We start from the raw sequence: 25777 nt of genomic DNA, 5'->3' as shown, positions 1-25777 counted from the left end.
ATGTCTGGTTCTCGTAAAGAGTTTGACGTGAAGCAGATTTTAAAAATCAGATGGAGGTGGTTTGGTCATCAGGCGTTAGCCCCTAACTCTGCAATTGAAAACCACCAGGGAGACTTCTGGAATAGAGGACAGAAAGTAACAACTGGTGGCACAAAGTTTTTAGAAGCAGGTAACCTGCCTTTAACATCAGTTGGTTACAGAAGGTCCAGCCAACAGGATTTCCAGAATTCACCTCCTTGGCCAATGGCATCCACCTCAGAAATCCCTACGTTTGAATTCTCAGCAGAAGACTCTGGAGGTGCACGTTGGCTTGACAGACAAGAAACAGATGATAGAGCAAGTGAAGAAGAAAATGAATCGGACAGCAGTTCATGCAGGTTAATTATTACTTTCCTATTGTGAGAAATGTGTTTTCGTTTCATGTTTACAGACATCATGTATATATAGGCTAGCCTTTATTTTAGATTAAAATGCTTCGGAAAGCTAGCTGCTGCTGTACATCAGAAACAGAAAATGATTTATAATCAGGGTTCTGTGTGTTTACTAGGACCTTGTTAAAAGACAACTTTTAGTCAATGTGGATAAATAAAGTGCAAATATACTCACTTGTATAGTGCATATATATACCAAGCACATGCTGCTTAAATAAGGTACTTCCACTAATGTTACAGGATGCTTTCTAAATTATTTTGAAGTGACGCTGATTGTTTAGTTATGCTAAGAATTAGTCCCATGCCAGTTAGGAGAAAACTATGAAAATGTAAGCTTCTTGTGACTCTTATTAGATGTTTCCACAAGTTTCTATTGGTGAGGGAGATGAAAGTGTAAAAAATAATTAAGACTATAAAACAGAGTTGTTTTTTTTTACCTTGTGCGTATGCAACTTGAAGGAAAAAAAAATATTTCATCTACTGAAAGCCAACCAGTTTGTACTTTAAAGTGATTGCAGTTATCTGTCCAGGTGTCTTAAACTATGTATCTGGCTTGAAAAGAAAAAAAACGGGTTTATTGTATCTATAAAGATGTCTTGTTGTTCTTCTCGTACATATCATTGCTAAAGATGAAACTGTAAAATTTGCTCTTAAATGAAAGGTGTTGACCAGTTGTAAATTAGGGAAATTAATAATCTTTCTTGGTAAGTATCAGTTTAATTCTTTTATTTCCTTTTACTGCATATCAGCCATTCTTCACTAAAAGTATTTTTCCTGGTTTATAGTGCATGTAGTGCATAACAGTTAGCTATTTCAAGTAAATTTTATGTTTGCTTTCTTGCTTTTAAGATAATTTTGCGATGATACGGCATTTCAGAAAGTATGGCTATTTAAAAGGGTACACTGTTTAGTAAAGCCTATTAAGGACAGATCAGTCTAGTTATAGCAGTTTTAGTGTTTTGCATTCCCTGGGAGAAGAATTCATTTAGTGCAATGGCAAAGTAGTCCATAATGTAAACACTAACTATTCACGGTTTATATAAGCTTTAAAGATTCAAGGAAATGAGGAGGGTAAAAATGCTTAGGAGTCAATACAGTGTATTTGCTTTTATCACTGAATGGCAAAAGTACGAGAATTACAGGGAAGGGAAATCTTGTGTACTGATGCTTCATTACAGCAGTCTTACTATGCTGCAACAGCTATATACTATAAATAACATATGTCTGAAGAGGTCCTATTTTGAATTATATTCAGGTATGAATTTTTAAATAGCTGTGTCACTGGGTAATATATATGGTATAGGTGTAAATCACCTTCCATTTCAACAACACCTACTTGAGATGTGAAATTTGTATGTACATCATTACCCCAAATAGGATATTCTCACCATAGCAAGGCAATCACTGTAGAAAAAAATGGAATTTTAAGAGATAGTGTGTAGATTGAAACTACTACAAATCTGTTCGTAATTGTAGGAGAAAAATTCACGTGTGACAAAACTAATTTGTTACTTTGCAGAATTGGAGAACTGTAGGTATTTATTTAGGGCATGTGAGAAACCTATATAGCATTGGGAGTGTTTTGGTTTTGGGGGGTTTTGTTTGTTTTTTAGGCAGAGTTGTATTCTACAGATGCACATAGGATTTGAACTTAGTAAAATTGAAGTATCTTTAATTATGTGCTTAATCATATATAGCATCTAGAGTTATTTGCAATTCCTTTATTGTCTTGTAATTCTTGCTAGTGTTTTACTTTCATGCTTTAAAATACTTATTTTAGGTAAATTTTGAGTGTTGGTACAATTTAATATGTAACCAATGCTAATGTAAGAGCTTGCTTTGTATTGTTACCAGTATCCTTAGTCTCATGGGGAGACTGTACTTAAACCATGTTTTGTTCACTCCCTTTGTTAAGAATGTGTAAATTGTTGGGCAGACTACATAAATCTGCTTAACAGCTGGATTTTTTTCTGATGTTAAGAACTTAAATGGTCTTTTTTAAAATTAGTCTAAATTATAGCTTCTTATCTATTGACTTGAGGAAAAAAAAAAACCCAACGCTTTCACCTATGCAGTTTTCAAAGGGCTTTTTTCCCCATATGAAAACCCTGTTACCTCCATTAGAAACAAATTGTGTGTATGAAAAAATCCTTTTCTTTTAAACTTTTTGTAGAAGCTATGGTCTTACTTCTTCGCTCCTCTGTAACTTATTGCCCAGTTAACAAGCCCTAAAAGCATGAAGTGACAGAAGCAGCTCTACTGCTTTGTGTGTATCAATCATCCTTCCTCTTTGCCATGTCATACAGTGCAGGTAGAAAAGCATTTAGATCAGGTCTTTGTCATTACCAAAGCTTTAGATCATTACGTGATTCAGACGAGAGCTGCTGTAGAATTCATTTGTTATTAGTACAGAGCTTGGCGGCATGAAGGGTAAGCAAATTCCTAGTACCAGATTTTTTCCAAAAGCTGCATCTGAGATACAAACAGATCATCCAGATTGAGGGATCAGAGCTAGTCACCTATAATGCTATTCACATCATACTCTTATGTGTTGTTTGTAAACAGCATTAGCCTGAATGATTGTTTACTGGGCCAGTGAGTTTTGAATTCTTTTGCTGTTTTTTGTCTCCTAGATTTCCTCTAATGCTGTGGTTTGTTAACTCTCCTACATTCCTGAGGTGATGGTCATCATTTTGGATTTGTATGCTTTATAGAATTTTCCAACAGCTGTGCAGACTCTTGTATAGCAAATTTAAGACTATTAGCAATAGATTTGTTGTTCTTAACTTTTTGTGGGTGCCTTAGCAGTGGTCCACAGACCTTGAAGGCACAGTGGATATCAAGCTAAAAATACCTAGAGCATACCTAGTATGCAGAGTATTGTATCTGGTTTATTTCGCTCAGGCATGCATTAAAATATTGGAATTATTTTACTGTAGATTTAAGTATGGAAATGTATTGAAATATAATATAAAATGTGTATTTATATTTGAACATTAAACACAAACAGTATTTCAGAATTCATCAGTTGTGTCCTAACCTCGAGCAGTTTAGTAAGAAGTCTGTAATGCATTTTAAGACAAGATCTGAATGTACCGGGTGGTAGCTACTCTGCAGTCTTGCTCTGTATGAACAGTCTTGGAGTTAGCATGTTATAATTTCCAGTCCAAGTCTGCCTCCCCTGCAACAGTTTTCAATCTACAGAAACCTTTGATACATCTTTTCTTTCACCTCAGTGTTACTGACCTTTGAGGCTGTAAATTCGTTAGGACCTCCAATTGTGCTGTGTTTTTCTGTGTATCTCCTATCACAAAATAATGCAAACTGTCAAGTGAGGACAGTTGATAGATTCAAATTATGGCATGATGATAGTATGATACTTGAAATTAACTGAAAAACTATAAAAAGAGCATTTTTCGCTAGATATATGCATGAATTAGGCAAAAATAAGAAATTTCGTTATTGAAAGACAAGTTGTTTTACGGGGGAGAATCTCTAGTTTCTTTTCTTCCATGCTACTGCTAAAATTCTTTCATTTTCCACTGTGCCTATTACATCTTCACTTGGGTTATGTCTATGCACATTTGAAAAGTGTTAGTGCAGCACAATTACATAGCATATATGAGGCAGATTTAATCTCATGAGCTTGAACAGTAGATGTTGTAATGAAGATAAGGTAACAAGAGGCTTCGGCATGGACTTCGCAAAGCCACAGGGGATTCCAGCTATTGATTTGAATGGAATGGGCTTCCATGCAAGGCAATCATATTTTTTCAGCTCGGTCAGGTATGGCTTTGTACTACTGCACTTCTCGATCACACTGCAACGTAGATGTATCATGAGGTAGTCCAAGTAGTTCGTTTTCCAGACAATGCATGTTACCAGTGATATTTGTGTGGGTAAATGAATTCACTGCACTAAATCCAAGCCATGTCTTAGAAGTAAGACAAGAAACATTAGTGCTATAATCAAAGGTCTAGCTGCAGTGAAACATACCTGCATTATTTCTTATCAAAATTGGAAACAAGTAAAGATGCAGTAGTATTGGCTTAGCAGGCTGTGTATACATGTCTTTGTTGGGCTAGCATAGGTAACACTGGAGTCTGTGCTCCAGCTTCTCGTGTCTGTTGTTACTCATGCCAGCTCAATTAACGTTAATGCACATATATTTGTGTTTGCTTGAACCTGTGCCTTTTGATTGCAAGATTGCAAGTTCTGGCGATTGCTGCAGTTCTTGTCTTAAGCATAGAGTAAATCACTAGCCCTGAAGTTCACACGCATGTATAGCTTTGCTGTGGTCTTCAGTCTCTCCAGTGTCACTTCTGTCCTCTTCCCGTTGTCGTTTCTTACCTTGAATTATGATACACTATGGATTCTTAGCAGTTTTTGTTGCTACCTTCTGTGGCTTCCTCCTTTTATTTGTGCTCTTCCCAGCCTTTGGAAGAGATGTTTACCATTGCTTGCTTTTTCCAAGAATCCTTTCTGCATCGTTCTTTTCTACAATCTCTGTTCTCTGCAGCTGAGGTTCTTGTCTTACTAACTTTGAAAAAGGGAATATTTTACTCCATACAAAGTATAATATAAAATCATGGAAGCTGGCATAAAAGCTGGTGTAAGTTGTGTTCTGGTCTCCGTATGCAATAAAATGTCAGTTAGCTGGAAGACAGCCATGTAAATGACCACACTGCTGAAAAAATATTTTTAAGACTGTTTTGAAACCTTGTATGTAAAAACTGCAATGCACAAAGCCACCTTAATACAGCAAGAAAGTTGCAAAATTAAGATTTGTTTTAAAATGCAAAAGATACATCTTAATATGTATCCTATTTGTTCAAGGGGAGACATACTCTCTCTTCTCTAATGTGTATGACCTAAACAATTGACTAGCCTAAAGGTGACTTAAAATTGCAACAGATCTTCTAATTATATTATTATCCAAAAAATACCTTGAGATCATGGATTTGTTATGCAGTATAGCAAATGCAGTGTCCTGTCTCAAAGTAGACAGTTAGCTTACCTTTTCCTTTTGTCTGCATAAGATCTTTTTTTTTTTTTTTTTTTTTTTTTTAAATTTAGGAAGTCCAGCCACTGGAGATTTGTCTGTTCTAGTAAGGGAATAAATGCCTTCCCTGGTTTTGAACAGTAGTGAAACTTTTAGCTTATTGGTGATTTGCTAGAGTAAAGTCCATATGCTTCAGTTACGATTGCAGAGTTCTGCTTTGAACAGTTAAACATTTGCTTTTGATTTCATTGATATTATTCTTGGGTTTGCATTACAGGAATGTAAACAGGAGCATGCAATTTGTAGTCAGAGGTACTATGCATTATTTTTCTTTCTTTTATTGTCTAAACACAAGGCAGTCGTGCCCATCTTCCTGCACATGCTTAACCATTTTCGTCACTTATCTCTAAACCTCTTTTATTAGTTTGAACCTTTCTGAGGTGTGAATAAAACTAGTATTTTTACTATTTTTCTTCTTTGAAATGTCATGATACTTACTTTTTTTAATATCTGTGTATGTTGAGATGTCTATATTGGTTTGTTGGTTTCTGTTTATTTACATGTCATATTTATAAAGGTAATATTCTTTATGGATGAATTCAGGTTTAAAATGTTGACGTCAGTTACTTAATTTTCTGAGAAACAAAGTGGTGTTCATTGGAAACACAGTAGTGAGGAGAAAAATGTGTGTTTTTTTCCCATCTCTACAGTTTTGCCGGTGTTTACTACTTCTAATGCTTTCATGTACACCCAGTTTGTGTTAGAGAAACACGTGTAAAACAGAATTTAAGCCAATTCTATGCACAGGTTATTCTTGTTCCAATTTCCGTATTGCACCGTTTTCAGTGTATCTATGAAAGCCACTTGGTTTGGTGTATAGTCCTTCTGCCATTTCCCTGGTAGCTTTAAAACCCATGGGCCATTTTCATCTTAATGTGAGGGCAGGCAAAAGTCTGAAAGATAATGTCACTCCTTGCAAATGGCAGCTAATTAATGGAGAGAAACCCAGCTTATTGCCTTCACTGAGAAAGGGCAGAATTTGTCTGCTGCAAAGCTGGCTGTGCAGCACAGCTTCCCGTTAGTCACAGTATTTGCTGTCTCTTGCCTAGTGTGGCAATGCCTTAAGGAATGGAGGGGAAAAGAGAAGAGCTAGGCTTCAGGTGGTAGATGGAGTGGGAAAAGGAGACAGAGCGTAGAAACCTTTTGACAACCAGGCTTCATTTGTTGATTCTTTTGAACCAGCCAGTTGAGTAGAATGTAGCAGTGCATTTGGAGTATTTTCTCCATCAAGACTTTGCAGATAGAAATCCTGTTGTAATGCTGTGTGACTCCTTTGTTCAATCAAGGCTCGAGTAACCAGCTGCGCTTCAACATGTTGCTTCTGTCAAAAGAAATGGGATTTTTTTTAATGCAAGGAAATAAGCTGTTACTTGCTGCAAAAGGTTAGAAGAGACAAGGTGGTACTTATATATAAGCTCAGCATCTGTACTACGTGCTCTTGATCTAACTGTGTCACTCTTTCTCTTGCAGTAAAACTACATTTTTGCAGATTCATAAGATTTCATATTATCTTGTAGAGAAGTTGATCTTTTTTAGAAGTACAGATGAGGTTACAGCTAAATTAGGTGAACTGATCGTGACAATAGAAAAATTCTAAATATGAGTAAATTTATGCATAATTTTCAGAGATAATTTTTTCAGACAATTCTATGCAATTTTTCAGAAAAATATTTAAAAATTCATTTTAAATTTTGGATTTTGTTCCTCTGTGTTTCAGAATGAATAGTTTAAAATGTATATTTGATTTTTTTCTTAGTCATAATGAAGTCTTTCTTGCTTCACTTTTATTTCAAGGACAAACATGGAGAAATTTAATTCAAAAGATGTCTTCCTAAAAATAATTCCAAATGCATAAAGTAAAATACTTGAAAAAAGTTTTGCAACCTTTGTTACGGCCAAGGTTAATACTTACTGGAATTCATAGATTGTTAACTAATATGTGTGATTGCTATAAAATAACCATTGTAACTCTTCCTTTAAAATTAATCTCAGTGCTTTAAAATAATTAAAATAACAAATCTTGTTAATAGGAACAGATTGTGCTTCTACCCCGTAAAGTTTGAAAAACACTGATGGCTTTCTTTGGAGAGAAGAGTTTAGTAAAAGTGGGAGGAAAGAAGGCTTGTGTATGTTACAGTTTGGTTTGTTTTTATATCTAAAACTGTGCTGTGGCTTTGTTTAAGCTACTACAATGAAGCCTGAAACAACAGCAGAAGGAGAGGTGTGAATTCAGCTCTCCAGTCATCATCACCATATATGCTTTTACTTTTGAAACTCAACTATCCCCACTTTACTAGCCCAATTAATCGCTTCATTGCTTTGTAATGAACTGTTGTATTGGGCCGAGCGCCTTATTCCAAACATCCTACTTCAAGAAATAAAATCCTTTAAAAATGAATGGTTTTATAGCATGACATACATAATTTTGATTTCAAAAAGCATACTCTTAAATAAATTCTTTATTAGAGAAGTTGAAGAAAGCTAGCATCTTTAGTATATGAATGTTTGTCACCAGGGTATTAAAATGAGTAGCTAGCATGGGAAAGACCTTGTTGTTAGAGTAACTTATATTTTTACAATCATCCTGAAATTGTACGATACTTAATAAAAATTGGTCAGTGCTAGATAGGTTCTTTTTGACAGAAATAGGGAAAGAAAAGAAAGACCAAGAAAAGTGTGATTGAAGTTTAAGAATACAGAAAGGAAACCTTACTGACTAATGTTCTAAGATACCTTAAGTGGAAATATTGTTAAGAGTATTAAAAATACTGTCTTAATCTTAAAGGAATATGCAGAAAGGGTTCTTTGATGCATTTACCTTGTGTGCTGACAGTGTCTGTCTTCAGTGTCATTTTGTTAGTAGTATGTGTGAGGTGTGCAGAAGTAGCAATACCTCTAGCCTATGGGAGAGGAGAGTCATACTACACTTAAAGACAAATTTGAGTCGAGAGCCAAATCCAGAGGGAACAGAGCCGCCTTGATACTCGGGGCTGCAGGACCTCGTGGCTGGGTGTTTGCTCTGAGCACGGGATTCACAGGTCAGTGTTGGGTACCCAGGTTTCCTTTCTTTAGGTGGAAGGGGTGTAGGCCAAGAGTTCTGGGAGGCATTTCAGTATTACTTCTGCGAGAGAGAAAAGCAGGTCCTTCCCTACTTCTGTTCTTTCCTTGCTTGTTTATTCTCCCAAGCTGTCACGGCTGTGGCAAACTGAACTGGGAAACAGTTTTGTAAAACAGTTGGAGGAAGGAAGATTTGATTTTTTCATAACCAGTCATTGGGTAACAGCCCTTGAAGCTCTATCTTTCCTTTTTTTGCAAGTACCTTAACTATTAGACTGTCTTTCATGTTTTCTTTATGGACCACTGAAGCTTAATCTTTCTTTCCTTCTCTTTTTCCTTCCTTATGGAAAATGGTTTGTAAACTACTGGCTAGAGGACAGGTATAGGGTTGAACTTCTTCAGGTGCGGGGAAGAATTAAGCTTGGCTCTTATGTCCTGAGTAAGTGCTTTATCGTGGGTAGTGTAAAACAGACACCACTGCAATTATTTTTTCTTGCTGAGCAAGGGTGGTGACTGGCACTGAGTTTGTGCAGAATGTACATCTGTGTGGTCTTGGGGCTGGCAATAGCTCTAGTGAGGGTGTGGTCCGGCAAAGTGCTGGCTTAGAAAGTTTTTTTCCTTCTCCATACTAGCTTGTTGCTTCATCAGTTCTATCTGCACAACTCTTTGTGAGGTTGTAATGTAAACCAAATCCCTGATAATGATGTAATTTTTAAAAATCATTATTAATGGGATTATTTTGAGGAATCTGAGTTAAAATATTGTTCAATCAAAAAAAACCCCAACCTGTATCAACACCACTGAGGATATGATAAATTGTGATAGAGAACAATAATTTCCTAAGCATTTTCTTGTTGACCAGCACCCTGTTCTTTCCACTTCTGTTTCTTTTCAGGGTTGCTGATTTAAGAGTTGCTTTCCCTGAGTACTTCTTGCTCATTCACTGTGAGAATGCCACCAGTTTTGCCAATATAATGTTTTTTAAGGTTACATTTCTCACATGTGAGTTCCTTGATTCAGTTTCCAAAATGGCCACAAAGAATACTTGTTCCAGCTTGTCAGAGGGCCAGTGGTGGAGTGGAACAAGTGACTTACAAGGGGTGAGAAGTTGTTGAGACAGTTTAAGGAAATGGTTAACCACAGCTTAAGAGAGCACATTTAAGATAGTATCTCATTTCTGATCCATTACTAGATTTACGTTTGAATTAAGTGCCAAATTGTTTGGCCTTTTTAGCTATCTGGGCACATGGGGGAAAAAAAACCAACAAACCTGTACAGAACACTTTATGCTGAAAATTTAGACTTTGATTTTGAGGAGCTCTGTCTTGAAATGAATACCCTAGGCTAAGGACTGAGCTAAGTCTTTCGGTAGATTTAGCCCTGAGCATGCTGCCTGAGTTTGTGACATCTTTGTGAAAGCAGGGGTCTGGATGCAGATCTTGTGAATCCATGTCCTTCCAAATATTATGGTAGGTGCAGAGTATTTTCTAAGTTGCCTGCATTGTGGAAAAGTAAGTACCAGTCAGAGAACTGTGAGCAAGAAAAAGTGCTTCCTTCAGTGTATATAACTAGGGTTAATCTTGTTTATATCCTAGACCCATGCATTCATTTTACGTTTTCTCTGTTCCTCATTTCTCCCAAGCTGCTGTGTATATGGACAGGAATAATTTTTTTCCCCATCTACCCTTACTTTTCCCCTGTGTTGCCTTCTACTATGCTAGATCTCATTTCAGACACATAAGACTTCATGCAGTAGGAGTGATGGTATATTGAAGTGTTTCTTGATGTGTTTTTTTTTTCCCTCCCTGCATGCCCACAGTCTTTTACTGGCTCTATATATGCTGAATTTTGTTCTAGCCACGTTAGGCTAAGGCTTCAACATATGTGGTAGGGAGAGGTTTGATTCCTTATTGCATCCTTCCATTGCTTTTTCAGTTTGCAGGGTCTTGGTAGATGTCTGTTCTTCCTTAACCATGTGACAACGCCGTAGATAGGATTACTGGACTGATCTTTGTGTGTCTGTTAGTCGAAGAGTACAACATTAAATGATTGTACCTTTTTCATGATTTAGATTTAGGTTTGTAGGAAGAGAGAAAGTATGAAGAGAAATAAAATAGCAAGGGAATATATATTAAAACAAATCATGTATGTCAATTTTAAAATCACGTGGTTTTTATCATCTGTAGATAGAATTGCTGCATCTTGATATTGTGTGAACTAAGATTTTTGTTATCGTCTTCAGCAGAACCTCCAACAGCAGTCATACCTTATCATCTTGTCAAACTATGGAGCCCTGTACCTCAGATGAATTTTTTCAGGCTCTCAACCACGCTGAACAAACTTTTAAAAAGATGGAGAATTATCTTAGACACAAACAGCTATGTGATGTTGTATTAGTTGCTGGTGATCGTAGAATTCCAGCTCACAGGTAAGTTTATTATAATTTTAAGTAACTTCATATTCATTTACAAATACACCTTCAAAGTGTGTCCTGTGTTTCGTTTTAAAAACATAAGAACATTCTAAACAATTTACAATAAACATGCTTATGTTTTTTAACATTTATTTGGAAACTAGAAGTTAATTTCTGTCTGTGGATGCCACAAATATCAAAAATAATTGTGATGTTTTCACATTCTACTTTTTATCTTCAAGTGCATGGTAAGATATTTGCATAACAAAACAAAACCCACAAAATTCCCAAACATACCCTGAGAATATTATAAGTAGTAGTGGTTTCTGTACCATAGAACGGCGTAAAAAAATTTTCTTAGATTTAATTTTTTCTTTGTACTAACAGTTAAGTTGTTGGAGTCATAATTAGCAATAAGGAGAGTCTTCTGTCTGCATAAAGTTTTTCTGCTCCTATAGTAAGAAGAGTCCTTTGATAGTAGACCACTGAACACCGACAGTAAGTGTTAGAGGGCTAAATTAGATCACACATTACCCTGTCTGTCATCTGTGCAATTAACAGATCATGTAGCATGCCACTTAAAAGCTAGGAAAATAACAAAGATTGTGAAAGGAAAGTATGAATAACTGAAGCATGTTACAGTATTTAATGTACTGTATTAATAGCTCAAATAGGAACCTAGGTAAAATTAAGCAGTGGTTTCGTAAGATTAGATCTACAACAGAAATAGCAGCCTAAAGCATTCCTATTTTCCATTGCTCATTCCTACCTCCACAGTGAAACTTCAGCTTAAATCTGTAACAGTAATAAAAAGATGGGAAGAGTTTGCTGGTTTGGGTTTGGTATTTTGTTTAAAAAGCCAGATCTCTGCTTTTATTCAGGTATTTTATCCAGACTGTTGTGCTGACACAACTGAGGGAATGATAGCATGGGGATGGAAACTGACTTGAGGAGCCCAAAAACATTTACACCATAACTTGCTATTGCTCTCGAGACTGACTTTTATGAAACTTAATTTTTAAACAGGCAAAGCTATCCCTGATTTTTCCAAGTTGATTTAAGTAAATCTTACCTGCAGTTACTGTGAAAATGAGTGGTCCTGCTCTCCACCCAGCCCCTGACCTGAATTCCTTTGTAAACACCTAGCAGCTACGTAGCTGTGGATGATGAATCCTTTTTGGGGAGATAGTAGGGCGAGCAAGATGATTTGGCTTTCCCTGTAGCTACAGACTTGCTTAAGATTGGCCTTCAGTTTGTTCAAATTGGTTGCAAAACTGCATCGTCCCTATGGAAAGAGTGAATCAGATGAAAACAGAGATTGTACATGTGTCTAGTGGATTTGCACCTGCTGAAGTAATTTAGAAGTCAGAGAACTCTGGAGTGCTGTAAACAGGGAAAATAGTGATTATAAGGAAGTAAAATTATTTTCTTGTTATGTGGCTAAGGTAGCACCTTTGCAGTATACTGTTCTGGAGTATGGTTTATGTAATAGTTAAAAAGTGTAGGAAGGGTGCAGAGGACAGCTGCAGATACCTTGTAAGGACTAGAAGGTTTTTTTGGTGGGTTGTTTTTTTGGGTGGGGTTTTTTTTTTTTTTTTGCAACAAGATAAACATGCTAAAAATTCGTTAATATGGTTCGTACCTGTTTCTCATTTATTTAGGAGAACTGACTTTGCTCCTCCTGCAGTTTCTGCTACTATATCTATTTCTGTAGTGCATTAGGCATATGCTGCCACCTGTTCGTTGCTCTGGTCTTCTCGTCTTGGGAGGAGAAACATCTTGCTGTAGTTGGTATATTGTGTTTTAAAGATGTGTGAAAGTTAAGGCCAAAGCAGCACACCTTGTGCTTGTAGCAGGAGGTGGGAGGCTTCTCATTGGCCTCAGTTTGCTTCATAATGTTGGAGCAACTTAGAAAGAAGCTTTGCCTTTTGTACAGTAAGTCCTTTCTCTTACTGTTTTGTTTTGACAGAGAGACATAGCAATAACTACAGTCTTCATCTCAGTACATCCTAAGTACCTCACTGAAAATTGAACACTTCCATGGTGGGAAAGATGAAGATGGAAATCTTAAATTTGGTTTAGAATTTTGTAGAAATTCAGTAAGACGACTGGTTTTATATACTTGTAGTAGGCTATGTTACAAGAAAAAATTCTGTAGGATTTTTTTACTGCCTGCATCCAAGTTCTGATTTCTTCAGTATTGACTGCAGGATGGAGCAATCAGTGTACTTCAGAGCACTAGTGATTATTTTATCTTAAGACTTTATAAGCAACAAAATATGTATTAAATAGATACCAGCTTAATGGCTTGACATTCTAAGATGTGTAAGAAAATAGAAAGTTCACTTACACTGGACAACTTCTTTTCCTTTTTTTTTTTTTCCCCTTAAGAAAGATTAGAGGATTTTTCTTAAAATACTTTTAATAATTCCTGTATTTTTTTCTTAATTCTCAGTTTCTACTTTTGATGATACTTGAATGTTCTGAGTGTTATGATGTATGTTTTTAGAGTAGAGAGCAGTGAGTTTGGTGTCTGCAATAGTAATAAGCACAGGTAATACATTACTGTAAAATTCTGAAAGGTATTAGTTTGTATCTATTCAAATAATTCAGGCTATGAGTCTACTACAAAAAAAAGAGTATCACATGTAGTCATGATTTTTCTGAATATGGCATTCTCTATTATTCTAAATCTGTTTATCTTCTCATTTTGTGCTGAAATTGTATCTAAGAACTTATTTAGGACATCAAGAAGTAAATAGGAAAATGGACAGTTCTCCACAAGGAAAAAATACATTATATTCCCACTTCCTTAGCCTGTAGTTTCATAGAGAAATTTTGCCAGACTTTTAATTAAATTTAATTAAGTTTTTCGTATTAGATGCTTTTTCTGTATCCACTGCAATTTCAGATGTCCAAGTCATTTATTACATTCAGCCAACTGCTATATCCGTAATAAAAGTTTGTTTTGTTTTGTAATAACCTGCCGATGAGAACATTCCTGGCCTCGAAAGCCTGCTCTGCATCCTTTAAGCAAAAATCTGAAAATCTGTGCAGAGCCTTTTTTTTTTCCTTCCTATTGACAGTGAAAGATGGAAATATAAAAGACATGGGACTGAAGGACAGAAGGCAAATGGAAGCTTATGTACTCTAGTGGTTAGGAGGCTTCTTGGGAAGAGCATAAATCCTGTTTTGCAGAAATTTCTTATCTTTAGGCTTATTTAGCCTTTGTACTTCTTTTCTATACTGCTTAATATGACCTTTCTTTCACACTCTGTGTTGCCTTAGTTTCTAAATCCTTCACTGCAGCCTTTTTTTTTGTTTTAGCTGCATGTATAAAAGTTTAACACGAGGTGTCTTTCTAAATAGTCAAAGTATATAAAAAAGCAGTTCTGCGATAGCTTTATGTTAAAAAGTACTATGGCTACTAACAGTGTGATTGTTTTGAAAAATTTTACTAAAGGGTTTATTGTAATCATCATTTCAGTGTCAGAAGCAATAAATAATTTTGAAAGGTTTGATTTCACTGGGAGAGCTATAATTGGAAATAATTTTAACATAAACATACTGCATATATTTTTAGGTATTCCTTGCTTTTAAACACATTTGATTTAAATAAATGCAGATATATTAGTAGTGTGGGATAGTACCACTTTCATATATTCTTTTTATTACTGACATGCTTTCTTATCAAAAATAGAAACTAACTGAAGCCACCAGTGTGTGAAATGCTTCATACTAGGACACATAGAATCATAGGATAGTTTGGGTTGGAAGGGACCTTTAAAGGCCATCTAGTCCACCCTCCCTGCAATGAGCAGGGACATCTTCAACTAGATCAAGTTGCTCAGAGCCCCGTCCAACCTGACCTGGAATGTTTCCAGGGATGGGGCATCTACCACCTCTCTGGGCAACCTGTGCCGGGGTTTCACCACGCTCATTGGGAAAAATGTCTTCCTCATAGCTAGTCTGTCTACCCTTTTTTTGTTTAAAACCATTACCCCTTGTCCTGTCGCTACAGGCCCTGCTAAAAAGTCTGTCCCCATCTTTCTTACAAGCCCCCTTTAAGTACTGGCAGGCTGCAGTAAGGTCTCCCTGGAGCCTACTCATCTCCAGGCTGAACAACCCCAACTCTCTCAGCTTGTCCTCATAGGAGACCTGTTCCACCTCCCGATCATTTTTGTGGCCTCCTCTGGACCCGCTACAACAGGTCCATGTCTTTCCTGTGCTGAGGGCTCCAGAGCTGGACAGAATTGGGATGGGGTCTCACCAGAGCTGAGTAGAGGGACAGAATCACCCTCAACCTGCTGGCCACACTTCTTTTGATGCAGCCCAGGATACTGTTGACCTTCTGGTCTGCAGTGCACATTACTGGCTCATGTCCAGCTTTTCATCCACCAGTGCTCCCAAGTCCTTCTCAGCAGGGCTGCTCTTGATCCCTTCATCCCCCTGTACTGATACGGGGGATTGCCCTGACCCAGGTGCAGGATCCTGCATTTGGCCTTGTTGAACCTCATGAGGTTCGCATGGGTCCAATTCTCGAGCTTGTCCAGGTCCCTCTGGATGCCATCCCGTCCCTCAGGCGTGTCAGCCGCACCACTCAACTTGGTGTCATCTGCTGAGCATGCACTTGGTCCACCTTACAAGTTCAGTGAATGCTATTAGTGAGTTCCCTAGGACTATTTTCAGCTGTTACACAGGCACAAACAAGGGGTTGCCTAGGAAGTGTCCCTTTTATCTTTAAGATGTTAAGAAGCTTCACTTCTTTCTGTCAGGTGCATCAGGTTGGAAGATAGTAAATCTGTGAATTGTGAGGTTTGACAGCTGTCATCATTTTACGTAATAATTGCTTTGAAGACCTAAAAACTGTCTAGATGATGCAGCTTGTGGCAATTCCAACAAGAAGTACAATTCATTTCAGGCATGCCATCCTGCTCTCACATATTTTACTGGCTCTCAGTAGAAAACTTCAAAATAAGTTGAGCCGTCATGGTGGATCGTTCTATTTTTGGATCAGTACAAACCACAGAAATTAAAGACATCAGTAGCATTGGAACATCCTGTAAGAATAGGAAGATGCACTGAAACACCCAGATTTTGTCAGTATTTAGCCCATAGCTGTTGCATGTTTTTTCCAGAGAGATTAATTGTTCAGACATCTTATGATCTCCCAGATGAAAAATTCTGGTACTTGCGTTCTTTTTCTCTACATTTTTCATATGCACTGAAAAAGAGCAGCCAACCTACTGAGTATAGTTCAGTAGCCAATTTTTTTTTATCTTACATATGCAGAATTGAGTATTTGGCAGTAGCTGGTAATTAGGTAAGAGGGAGAGAGAAGGTAAATATGTTCGTCATCCACAGTTGAGCAATAAAATGCTGACTAGAATCTTGACACCCCCCCCACCCCCCCGTTAAGAGGCGCCTCTAATGTCAGTATGTACTGATTTTGTAGGCATTTTAGTTGGGCCAATTATGAAAGAAATATTCCTCTGGGGGGGGGGGAAGGCTACAAACTCAGAATACAGAAACCATAGCTTTCTTCAGTTTCTAAACTGAGGAAAGGCAGTATTTTGTAGCAGCAGTAGTTCCCAGTAAACTCTTGATATGGATGAATATGTTAATTTTAATGATTAATAAATAACACAAAGAGATTATTTTTGTGATGGCTCTATTTAACAAGGAGATTGTGTATATAAGTGTAGTTTTTATAGTCATTGCACAGATTTTCTTTTGAAAAATCATACTTGTCACTTAGCTTTTTTAGAGCTTTTTTTAGCAAAAAGGTCAAATATGAATGGGGAAAGTTTTCCGTGGATTGTTCAGTTATATGAAGGTATTCGCTGCTTCACGTTGTATAATCTGTATGTAGGAATGCAGTTTAATTTCAGACAATCCAAAAAAAGGTTGGAAGAAAAATCAGTTACTAGCTATGAGATTAGAAGATCAATGAACAAGTGGGTGTCAAATGGCATGAGCAAAGCAGTAATTGATTTTTATTGACTAGTGGGAAAAATATAGGACAAGAAGAGGCCAGTTGGCTGAAAGTCTGCCTTTGTTTTCTTTCATGCTAGCTCAGTGTCACCTTGATACATTGTCACGGTATCTTTTAATACCCTTTTTTCTTTAAAAGAACTTTTTTCTAAATTAGTTGAATTAAGAGAAAAGTGTGCATACCTGTTACAAGGCTTCTTAGCTAAAATTTTTACAAAATTATTATCAATATAATTTATGCTTTGGCATATTACTTGTATTAATCCACTCCTGGCCTGCATGTACTATTTTGGCATATGCAAGTCACTCTCTGGAAAGCACTTAACATTTTAAAGCATGTATACATTCTCATGAATCCAAACACAAGTTTGCAAAAATAGTAAATGGATTGTACTTCAAATTTCTAATAATTTCTTTTGGAGGACTTTGAGACTGGAAACTGCAGGGAGAAATTTGCTGATATCAAAAAGCTGGTAGATGGTGTTTGTCTGGAGCCTTGGGTTATTATTTGTCATTTCTTGAACAGTTGTTGCTGAGATATGTACTCTCCAGCCATTTTCTAAATAATAGTGCAGCTAACTAAACCAGTTGCACTGTTGGGGGAAGAAAAAAGGAAAAAAAAAAACCCCACAAACCCAAAACTGTGTTAAATTTTAACTTCTGTTTTCCGTCGGAGAGACTTTTCTTTTTCAAGCTGTATTCTGTGTAGAAGTTCAAGTCAGTTATTGCCAGAGGTGAATATTTTAAGTTGTGTGTTTTGCCCTTTTTTATAAAAATTCTGAATTGGACCTGCAGGGAGACTTAGGTTATTCAAATCTACACACTTTCCCTTCCAATGAGAAGCCCTATTTTGTACATAAAAATCTGATCTTGTCATCTCTAGCACCAAATGCAATTGCAGAAGCTCTCCCTTGATGCTTATGTGGATGTACTCTAATCTCCCTAAACTTCTGCAGATCTCTAGGAGGCAGTATTTTCGTTCAACTGCAGGTGTCATTAAACCTGAGGTTAGAATGCGTAGAAGTGATGCCTGGGTGCTACGTTGGCAGAATGTTCTAATTCTTCTCAGCAAGTCAGCCACAGAATAAATCTCGTATTTCAAGAACAATATGTCCTTTAAAAGAACAAACTTTATTTCTCATTACAAAACTTGACTTCCATCAGACAAGATGTTAAAATAAAATTATTCTTTTCCCCATATGCTCTTAGCCCAACTCTGTTGCCTCAGTGACTACAAAAAAGGATTACTCTACTGTAAGCCTGACCAAATGGTCAATGGTCAGAAAATCAGCAAGAAAAAAGCAGTTGTAATTAGTCAACAATTTATTACGTTGCAGTTAGTTAACTAAGAGACAGTTCTTTGTAGTTCATGACTTTGTAAATCATTTACATGTACCTGTAAATCCTCCTTGTTAATAAATGTTTAGACTTACTCCTAAGCACTGGTGCTCACCTTTTCAATTGATTTTACTCTTTTGTGGTTCCTGACCTCTGTCATCTTAACAAGCCAATATAATGTTTCAGCACAGAATAAACTGACATTTCATGAAGTATTAGATTCATTGAATGTATGCAGATGGACTGTGTCATGTATTTGTAGTAGCCTTGATTCATGGGCTTGCTGTTTGTATAGCTCAGTACATATGCAAGTGTATTTATATTTGAATTCCCTGTGAGCAAGGCAACAGTGAACTGCTGCAGCACAAAAGTTGATCCAAACCACAAGGCTGTTCCTGGAGGTCTCTGAGGAAAGAGACCAGCAGACCTCATGAATAGTTATGGTAGGTTTCATACAACAGTACAATGGGTTGAATATTCCTACTCCACGTGATTTCCTTTCTCTTTCACCCTAGTCCCGTGAACACATACTGAGACATCAAAATTCTTGCACATTTTGTGGAGTGGCATTGTTTTATGTACTCAGTGTTTCTGTCTTAGTAATATAAAGAAGCGTCTGTTGTGCACTAACATGTTTACTTACTCGGTATCTTAAAATACTCAGAATTGTTAACAAAAGGCTAAATACATACCCACAAAAGAGGTTACTGTGTACCATCTCCATGTTTACTGTGCCTAGTTCTGTTATCAGTATTAGTAAATGAATGCATATGTGCGCACCAAGAGTAAAAGCATTTTAAAGCACTTTGCAAAAGGCTAGTAAGTCATTCTTCCACATTTAGAAAAGTAACTGACATAATATAAATGGGAGTCGATTAATTTTTTTTTTTATTATTTCCATAATGTATATTTATATTCCATTTCCAATTTATGTGTTTTGTGGGCCGTTTCTGTGTTGGCTATTAAAAGTCATTGAGCTTTGAAAGGGTAATTCATTTACTTCAGCAGCAAATGTAGATTCAGTAACTACTTCATTATTCATAGAGGGGAACTAGAGCATGGAGCAGTTTGTCAATTTTAAAATGTTTTTCTCAGTACAGTGTTTCTTCAAAGGGCAAAGTAATGAATCATAAATTAAGAAACATCAGGTTGACTAAGTTTTTTTTCTTTTTGTCTTTGTCTTTCTCCTTTTCTCCTGCACAATGTACTCAGATTGGTTCTCTCCTCTGTTTCGGACTACTTTGCGGCAATGTTCACTAATGACGTAAGGGAAGCGAGACAGGAAGAAATCAAGATGGAAGGTGTGGAGCCAAACGCATTGTGGGCTCTGGTTCAATATGCATATACAGGTAAATAGAATGAAAATGGGGATTTCATCTAATGAATTGTCCTCCTGTGAGCATTATATTCCATTACTAGATTACAGATGCTCTTTAGAAATTATTATTCACGTTATTTAATTCCTTATAAATAAATAAAAAGAAATTACCAGTGCTGTTACCTGAGGCAACCTGGTAGGATATGGTTTCTCTGATAATACTATATTTAGTTAGTTAACAAATTATGTGAATATTTTAAATGTATCATGACTGACAAAGGAATCTTATTAGGATTCCCTTTCCTTACATCATTATAGGTACTAATTTTGAAAAGTTGGTTATCTGTTGCTGAGGGTGATGTTTGCTAAGCCTTATATTCTGTCATATAATCTGTAAATCTGTTGCCTCTGAGTTTTAGGGAATTTAACAAATTATAAGAGCAAACTAATGAGATCTCCTTTTGAATGTTACTAGGTCGCCTTGAATTAAAAGAAGATAACATTGAGTGCCTGTTGTCTACAGCTTGCCTTCTTCAGCTCTCTCAGGTTGTAGAAGCATGCTGTAAATTCCTAATGAAGCAGCTTCACCCGTCCAATTGCCTTGGAATCCGATCTTTTGCTGATGCGCAGGGTTGCACTGACTTGCACAAGGTGGCTCACAATTACACTATGGTATGTTGTTATTTCAAGTATCATCTGTTTTATTTAATAAGGAAAATACAGAATGTTTTCCTGAAAAAAATACTAATGTTTTTCACTTGAAAGCCTTGATCATGTTCCAAGCAAGAATGCACATATGTTCTTATGATGAGAAATGACAAAATAACTGGTCTATTAAAACTATTTAAACTGGTTTAATTAAAACTATTAATTAAAAATAAGTTGCTGGTTTAGAGTTGGAAGGAAATAGGCAAGCATTAATAGTTCCCTGGAACGATAATGGGATTTTGTGTTATGATGCATTTAATAATATCATTCAAAAACTTGTTCTTGTTTCTGTCAGTCAAAAACTACAAACTTAACAGTGGGCAAGCAGCCATCATCTAGTCCAAAATAACACATTACTAAATGAAACTGCAGAATTCTTGTTTTGTAACGAGCTGCAGTAATCAGGTTCTAAGTTATACTTGGGATATGAATGTGGGCATTCATCAATATAGATTCTGCATTATCCTTGATTTCTTAGTAATGGGATGTCAGGATGGCATAAAACAATTTAATCTTAAGCTAGGAAACATGTGACTAAACACAAATTTGACAATGCTATTTTCAGAGTTACTTTATAGAAAGACTGACCTGCTAACTTAATTAAGCTTCATCTCTTAATAATCATCCTTTTATTTTAATGTAAAATGTTCTTCTTTTCCTTCTCATGAGCATATTTTAGTAATGTTATCAGCAGAAGAAGGCAGGAAAATTATCTCTGAAGCGAATCAGTTCATCTGTTCTTCTGCAGTTTTGTGAGGCATTTTTCTCTCTTGATGAAATTTTGCCTATGTAAGCTCTTGGGACCTGAATGAGGATGTGTAACATAAGAGATGTGGGAATTAAGATAGTATTTAATTTGCTTGTATGGCATGGCATTGCATTGCTGTTAAGTTATTGGCTTAGACCCAAGAGGTGCAGTTTCTGTCTTGTAATTAGTAGTAGAAATCCATGGATTTTCCTCTTAAGGCCTTAGTTTTTGCTGGTTTAAAAACTTTTTTTTTTAAATTATTTCTTCTTGGCTTAAAATAACAGAATGGTAATAAATGTCAAGACCAGTGCATCTTTAAAGATGAATGTTAGGGATTATAATCTTGCTATTTTGACTGGCAATTCATGACTTGTGGCAGAAGGGGGTTGTGAACTTTCTGAAAGCCATTCTTTTATAGCACCTATTTTTCTTTCGTTCAGATCACTGGAAGATAGTTGTATGCCTTTTGGCCATTGTTTGCTTCAGTGTTTGCTGTTTAGGCTTCAATGTGGATGAAATTTAAATTAGGTGGATTTTAAAAAGCCTTTTTCAAAACTAATTAGTTGTGCTAGATGGATTCTTCCCAAGGCGTCTTTTAATGTTGTTTAGTTCCAACAGAGACATGAAATTGAATTTTAGTAATAATGAGTAATAGAGAAGCAGCTTCTTTAGTTTGAAATGAATGTTGCTATGGAAACTGCATAGAAATGTATAGTCCAATTGAATCTTCACTTAAAATAAATCCCCAAGTAATTTCATTTGTTTAAAAGCTGTTTGAAAAAAGAAAATGTTCAACAGTAGTAAGTGCTAGCCACTTGATGCTCTTTCTATTAAGAAGTATAAAAGCATAAGGATTAAGTGCACCTGTAGTACCTGGAAATTCTGGTTGTTAAAACAATGAATTATTTTCATGCTGCAGTGGGCAGCATAGAACAATGGAGGATTATACTGACTATAGTATATGCTTCTGGCTTTTCCATGTAATTTTGTTTCTTTTAAAGCACTTGAAGTAGAAGGTAACGAATTATATAAAATACTTAAATTTGAATTTATATATGTTATTTTCTATGAGTTTTTCTTTATCTTTGACAGAAAAAAAATCAGATTGCCATATAACTTTTTCTGCAATTAAAAACAACTTCTCAGTTTTGAGGTTATGACACATGCTATAATTTGATAGTCATCTTACCTGCTTCATTAAAATATTTCTTTACATGAAGGCTAGAAATTCAGATGAAATCAGTATTTGGTTAAACTGAAGCACCAATCAGTGAGTTATCCCAATAGGCCTACCTTGGTTAATAGGCCTGCTTTGTCTTAGTGTCATTGGAAAGCATCAGCTTGATTTTATGGCATGATTTTAATCACATCATACAGTGCGATTAAAAAAATAAATTGATAAGGATTTGAGTGGTGCATTTGTTCATATTAAGGATGTAAATATATGTTATGCTAAAAGGACTTAAATGTTGCATTACTTTATTGCTTACTGTGTTGACAGTTGAGAAGTTGTTTTTTAAGAGGAGAATAATTTGTAAGGTTATCATCAAAACAGTTCAATTTTTGACATTGCGAACTAAAGCTTGAAAAATCCTCAAGATGCATTAAGTGAAACATGAAATAAACTGAAGTGATCAGTAGTGGATTTCATGCTGTATAAAGAGCAACTCTGATTTTTATGCATCAGGGTTTTAAGATCAGAGAATCATGAGATATATCTGGGTAAAGGTATCTTTTTGTACAAAGGTTATCCTGTTTTGGTGTAGTTTATAGATGGTATTAGGGTCATACAATTATAAATTCAGGAGTTTTATTAGGCTGTAATGTGTCTGTTCACTTTAATTCATAAAGCCTTTTTGCAAAAAATGCCTTCCGTGCGTTTTTCTTGCTGCCTTCACAAAGTAAAAAGAAAGACTCCTTTTGTGTTTGAAGCAGTTGATACTGTACTTTGAATGAAAACCAAAAGGTAAACCAAAGGGAAGTTAATACTTTCAGATGAGGAAAAGGTAGCCTGTGTTATTTCCAGAACATGAAGTATCTATGGTGAGTAGCGAGGTCTTTTTAGGTGTCAGTAGCTTCTTCAGTAGCCAGATTTTTAACTGTCTTGAAAAAAAAAGAAAAAGCAGACATTTTAAACATTATACATGATAGAGCCCAAGTCAGTCCCTGCATAGCTAGCTTTGTAATCTTTGTTGCTGAGCTTTCCATGCTTAAAGCAGAGTGAAAAGCCATTTTGATTTTCATCAGAAGTCTTCAGAAGTATGTGAGCAGTGGTAATGTTACAAGATTCAGATAACTTTGGAGTTTGCATGATTTCTGAGCACAGCCAGCAGCTGTTTATAAGAAGAAAAATTTAGAGAGGATAGATTAACAGATTGAGGACAAGCATAGAAGCTAGGAATTTTGCAGAATTTTTGCTTTCTCCTGTAAGGCAGGAGTTGGATAACAAAAAAATCATTGCAATATGGAGTTTATGATTTGGGAGGAGGAATCAGTGAGGCATAATTTGTCGTTCTGTTGCAACAGCCAGGACAGTTTGTTCTTTGGTAGCAGAGAGGGTGAAAAGGGGAGAAATTTCAGGGTGTTTTTTTTTCCACAAAGGGCCACTACCCAAAGATTGTGTTAGTGCCTAATGCAAAGGATTTTGTATTCTTCCACCTGAAATTGCAGTCCAAAATATCCTGCTCAGTAATCGTCTGGTTAAAATACTCATTCACTTCTTTTCACCTGTGAAAACCCAAGGTATTTCTGTCTTTCAGGTTTCCAGAGTTCTGCCTAGCACAATAAGATCATTTCTGCCTTGGCAAGACTAAATAGGTTTCTGCATGCTGCCCAGCCTGTTCTGGAATCCAGAAACTATGCAGAGAAGGGTCAAGCTGCAGTAGTTGTACTCAAACCCTGGGCACACTGAAAGCATTAAGTTGGTTTATCACTTAATGCAGCAGTCAAAGCTGACTAAAAGTAAAGTAGCTGCTATCTGACATCTATGTGACTATTAATAGTTTCCCAGGAGGTCAGATAGCTCAGTTATTGGTGAAGTCATACCTCAGTTGACCAGCTGACTGAAGCAGCCAGTAGTCAAAATTACATTCCCTGTTTGTTCTCATTGCCCAGGTTCAGAGTTTAAACACAGCCCTGTGGTTAGAGCTGCCTGTTGGGCCACCTCAGTGTACCCTCCTTCTCAGCCTGCAGGTGTTCTGATGCTCTCTGAGGTTCTAATCCTTCTGACACAGTGTAGAGGGAAACTAACAATCTCACTAGATCCCACTGCAGGGATTAAGTACCACTTAGAAATAAGCATCATGACATCTTGTCTTTTATGTGCTCCTAATACTTTTTTGCTCTGTATTGAGTCCAAGGCAGACCTGTGGTTAAGAGTATCAGTATTATTCACTTCGCAGTTGATGAAGGGTGAATTTAAGGTTATGATGTGAGTGAGCAATGCACAGCATTGAACACGGGGACTGTGTGTCCCTGTTTCAGCTAATACATAACCCCCAGGCTACTCATTTGATAAAGTTTCCAAGCTCTTTGAGGAGCTAATTTTGGGGGTGGGAAACTTTTTTTTTTTAACTTTCAGGACCAGAAAGCAAGGGACTGAAACTGCAGACCGTTTGTTCTCTGAAATATCCTGTTCTTCCACAGAAAGTTCCCATAAGAAGAAGGAAAGAAAAGGCTAATGAGGAGGTTAAGAATGCTAGGCTACTTCTTTTTGTCTTCAGAACCTCTGACTGTAGAGGAAGAGGAATTGTCAGATTCTGATTATAAAAAAACCCAGACATAGGCCAAAGAGTGGTTGTATTCCCAGTGGAATGCTTTGATACTATGCTCAAAAGGAGTCTCTGCTTTAAAAATAGAATGGGAGCAAGAGGAAGTTGAACTTGTTCCCATCAGAAAGCAATTGTCTGCAAGCAACAAGAAGAAAAATCAGGCTTTTTAAACACAACAGCTGTTGAAGTGATTAAATCCAGTTGGAAAAAAGCTTTCCAAAGAGGATCCCTGACTACCTTAAATAAGATCAGCTTGTCATTGCCTTCAGAGACAAAGGAAACTTTCCATGCAGGTGCCTTCCCCTTCCTCTTCCTGTGATCCAGATAGACAATGTGGAAAGTTTAAGGTAGTAAGTGTTGGCTTTTCTCTTTGTCAGTGCTCACTGCTGTTTTATTCAGCAAAACTAAAAGCACAGCTCTAGCTTGCATACTCTCTAGGATAGAGAATCAACAGAAAAACAGCAGTGGAAAAAATTAACTCAGTGGAATCTGAATTTCTGTGAACTGCATGTTTAAACTCTGCAAATAATTTTGATCATTTTTCAGCTTCAATTTTACTCCCAAGCATTTGGTATCAGAGTAAGATAAATAACAGTGCATGTGTAGTGCTACTGAATATTGGTACAGTCCTTTCATTGTTTTTAATTCCTGTATTTGCTCATTTTTTTAACTTCCATTTTGTAATACAGAGAGTGAAATGAATTAAAGAGGAAAAGACAGTTCTATCTCCTTTCTATTTTACAACAGTTTTCACTTGGAAGCTCTACTTTTGTGTACCCATTTGGATGTCTCTAGTAGGAAAGCCATTCAGATATTAAATGTAAAATTTTCCTTTCCAAATTCTGTCCAGGAACACAGTTATGTGCACAGATAACACTTTCAATTCTTTTCTAATTTCAACTCCAGAGTTACCTGTGGAGTGCAGTCACTTTTGATCT

General features: G+C 36.4%; 1 protein-coding gene across 3 annotated transcripts in view; it reads left to right on the top strand.

Moving 5' to 3' along the window:
- The window catches only part of KLHL5 (kelch like family member 5), a gene marked incomplete at both ends in the record, with an annotated part of 43087 nt that continues 17310 nt past the window's right edge, over positions 1–25777 (top strand). The window contains 4 exons of one of the 3 annotated variants that reach the window (XM_081998778.1): positions 1–377; positions 10796–10978; positions 19508–19644; positions 20089–20285. In XM_081998778.1, coding sequence (XP_081854904.1) covers positions 1–377; positions 10796–10978; positions 19508–19644; positions 20089–20285 — 894 coding nt within the window. Of the gene's footprint in view, positions 378–10792; positions 10979–19507; positions 19645–20088; positions 20286–25777 lie in introns of all 3 variants that reach the window. The other 2 variants (XM_081998777.1, XM_081998779.1) reach the window with 2 other exon arrangements.

This window comes from Phaethon aethereus, assembly GCF_964289735.1.
Source record: "Phaethon aethereus genome assembly, chromosome: 4".
NCBI lineage: Eukaryota > Metazoa > Chordata > Aves > Phaethontiformes > Phaethontidae > Phaethon > Phaethon aethereus.
This window is presented reverse-complemented; position numbering and strand designations above follow the sequence as displayed.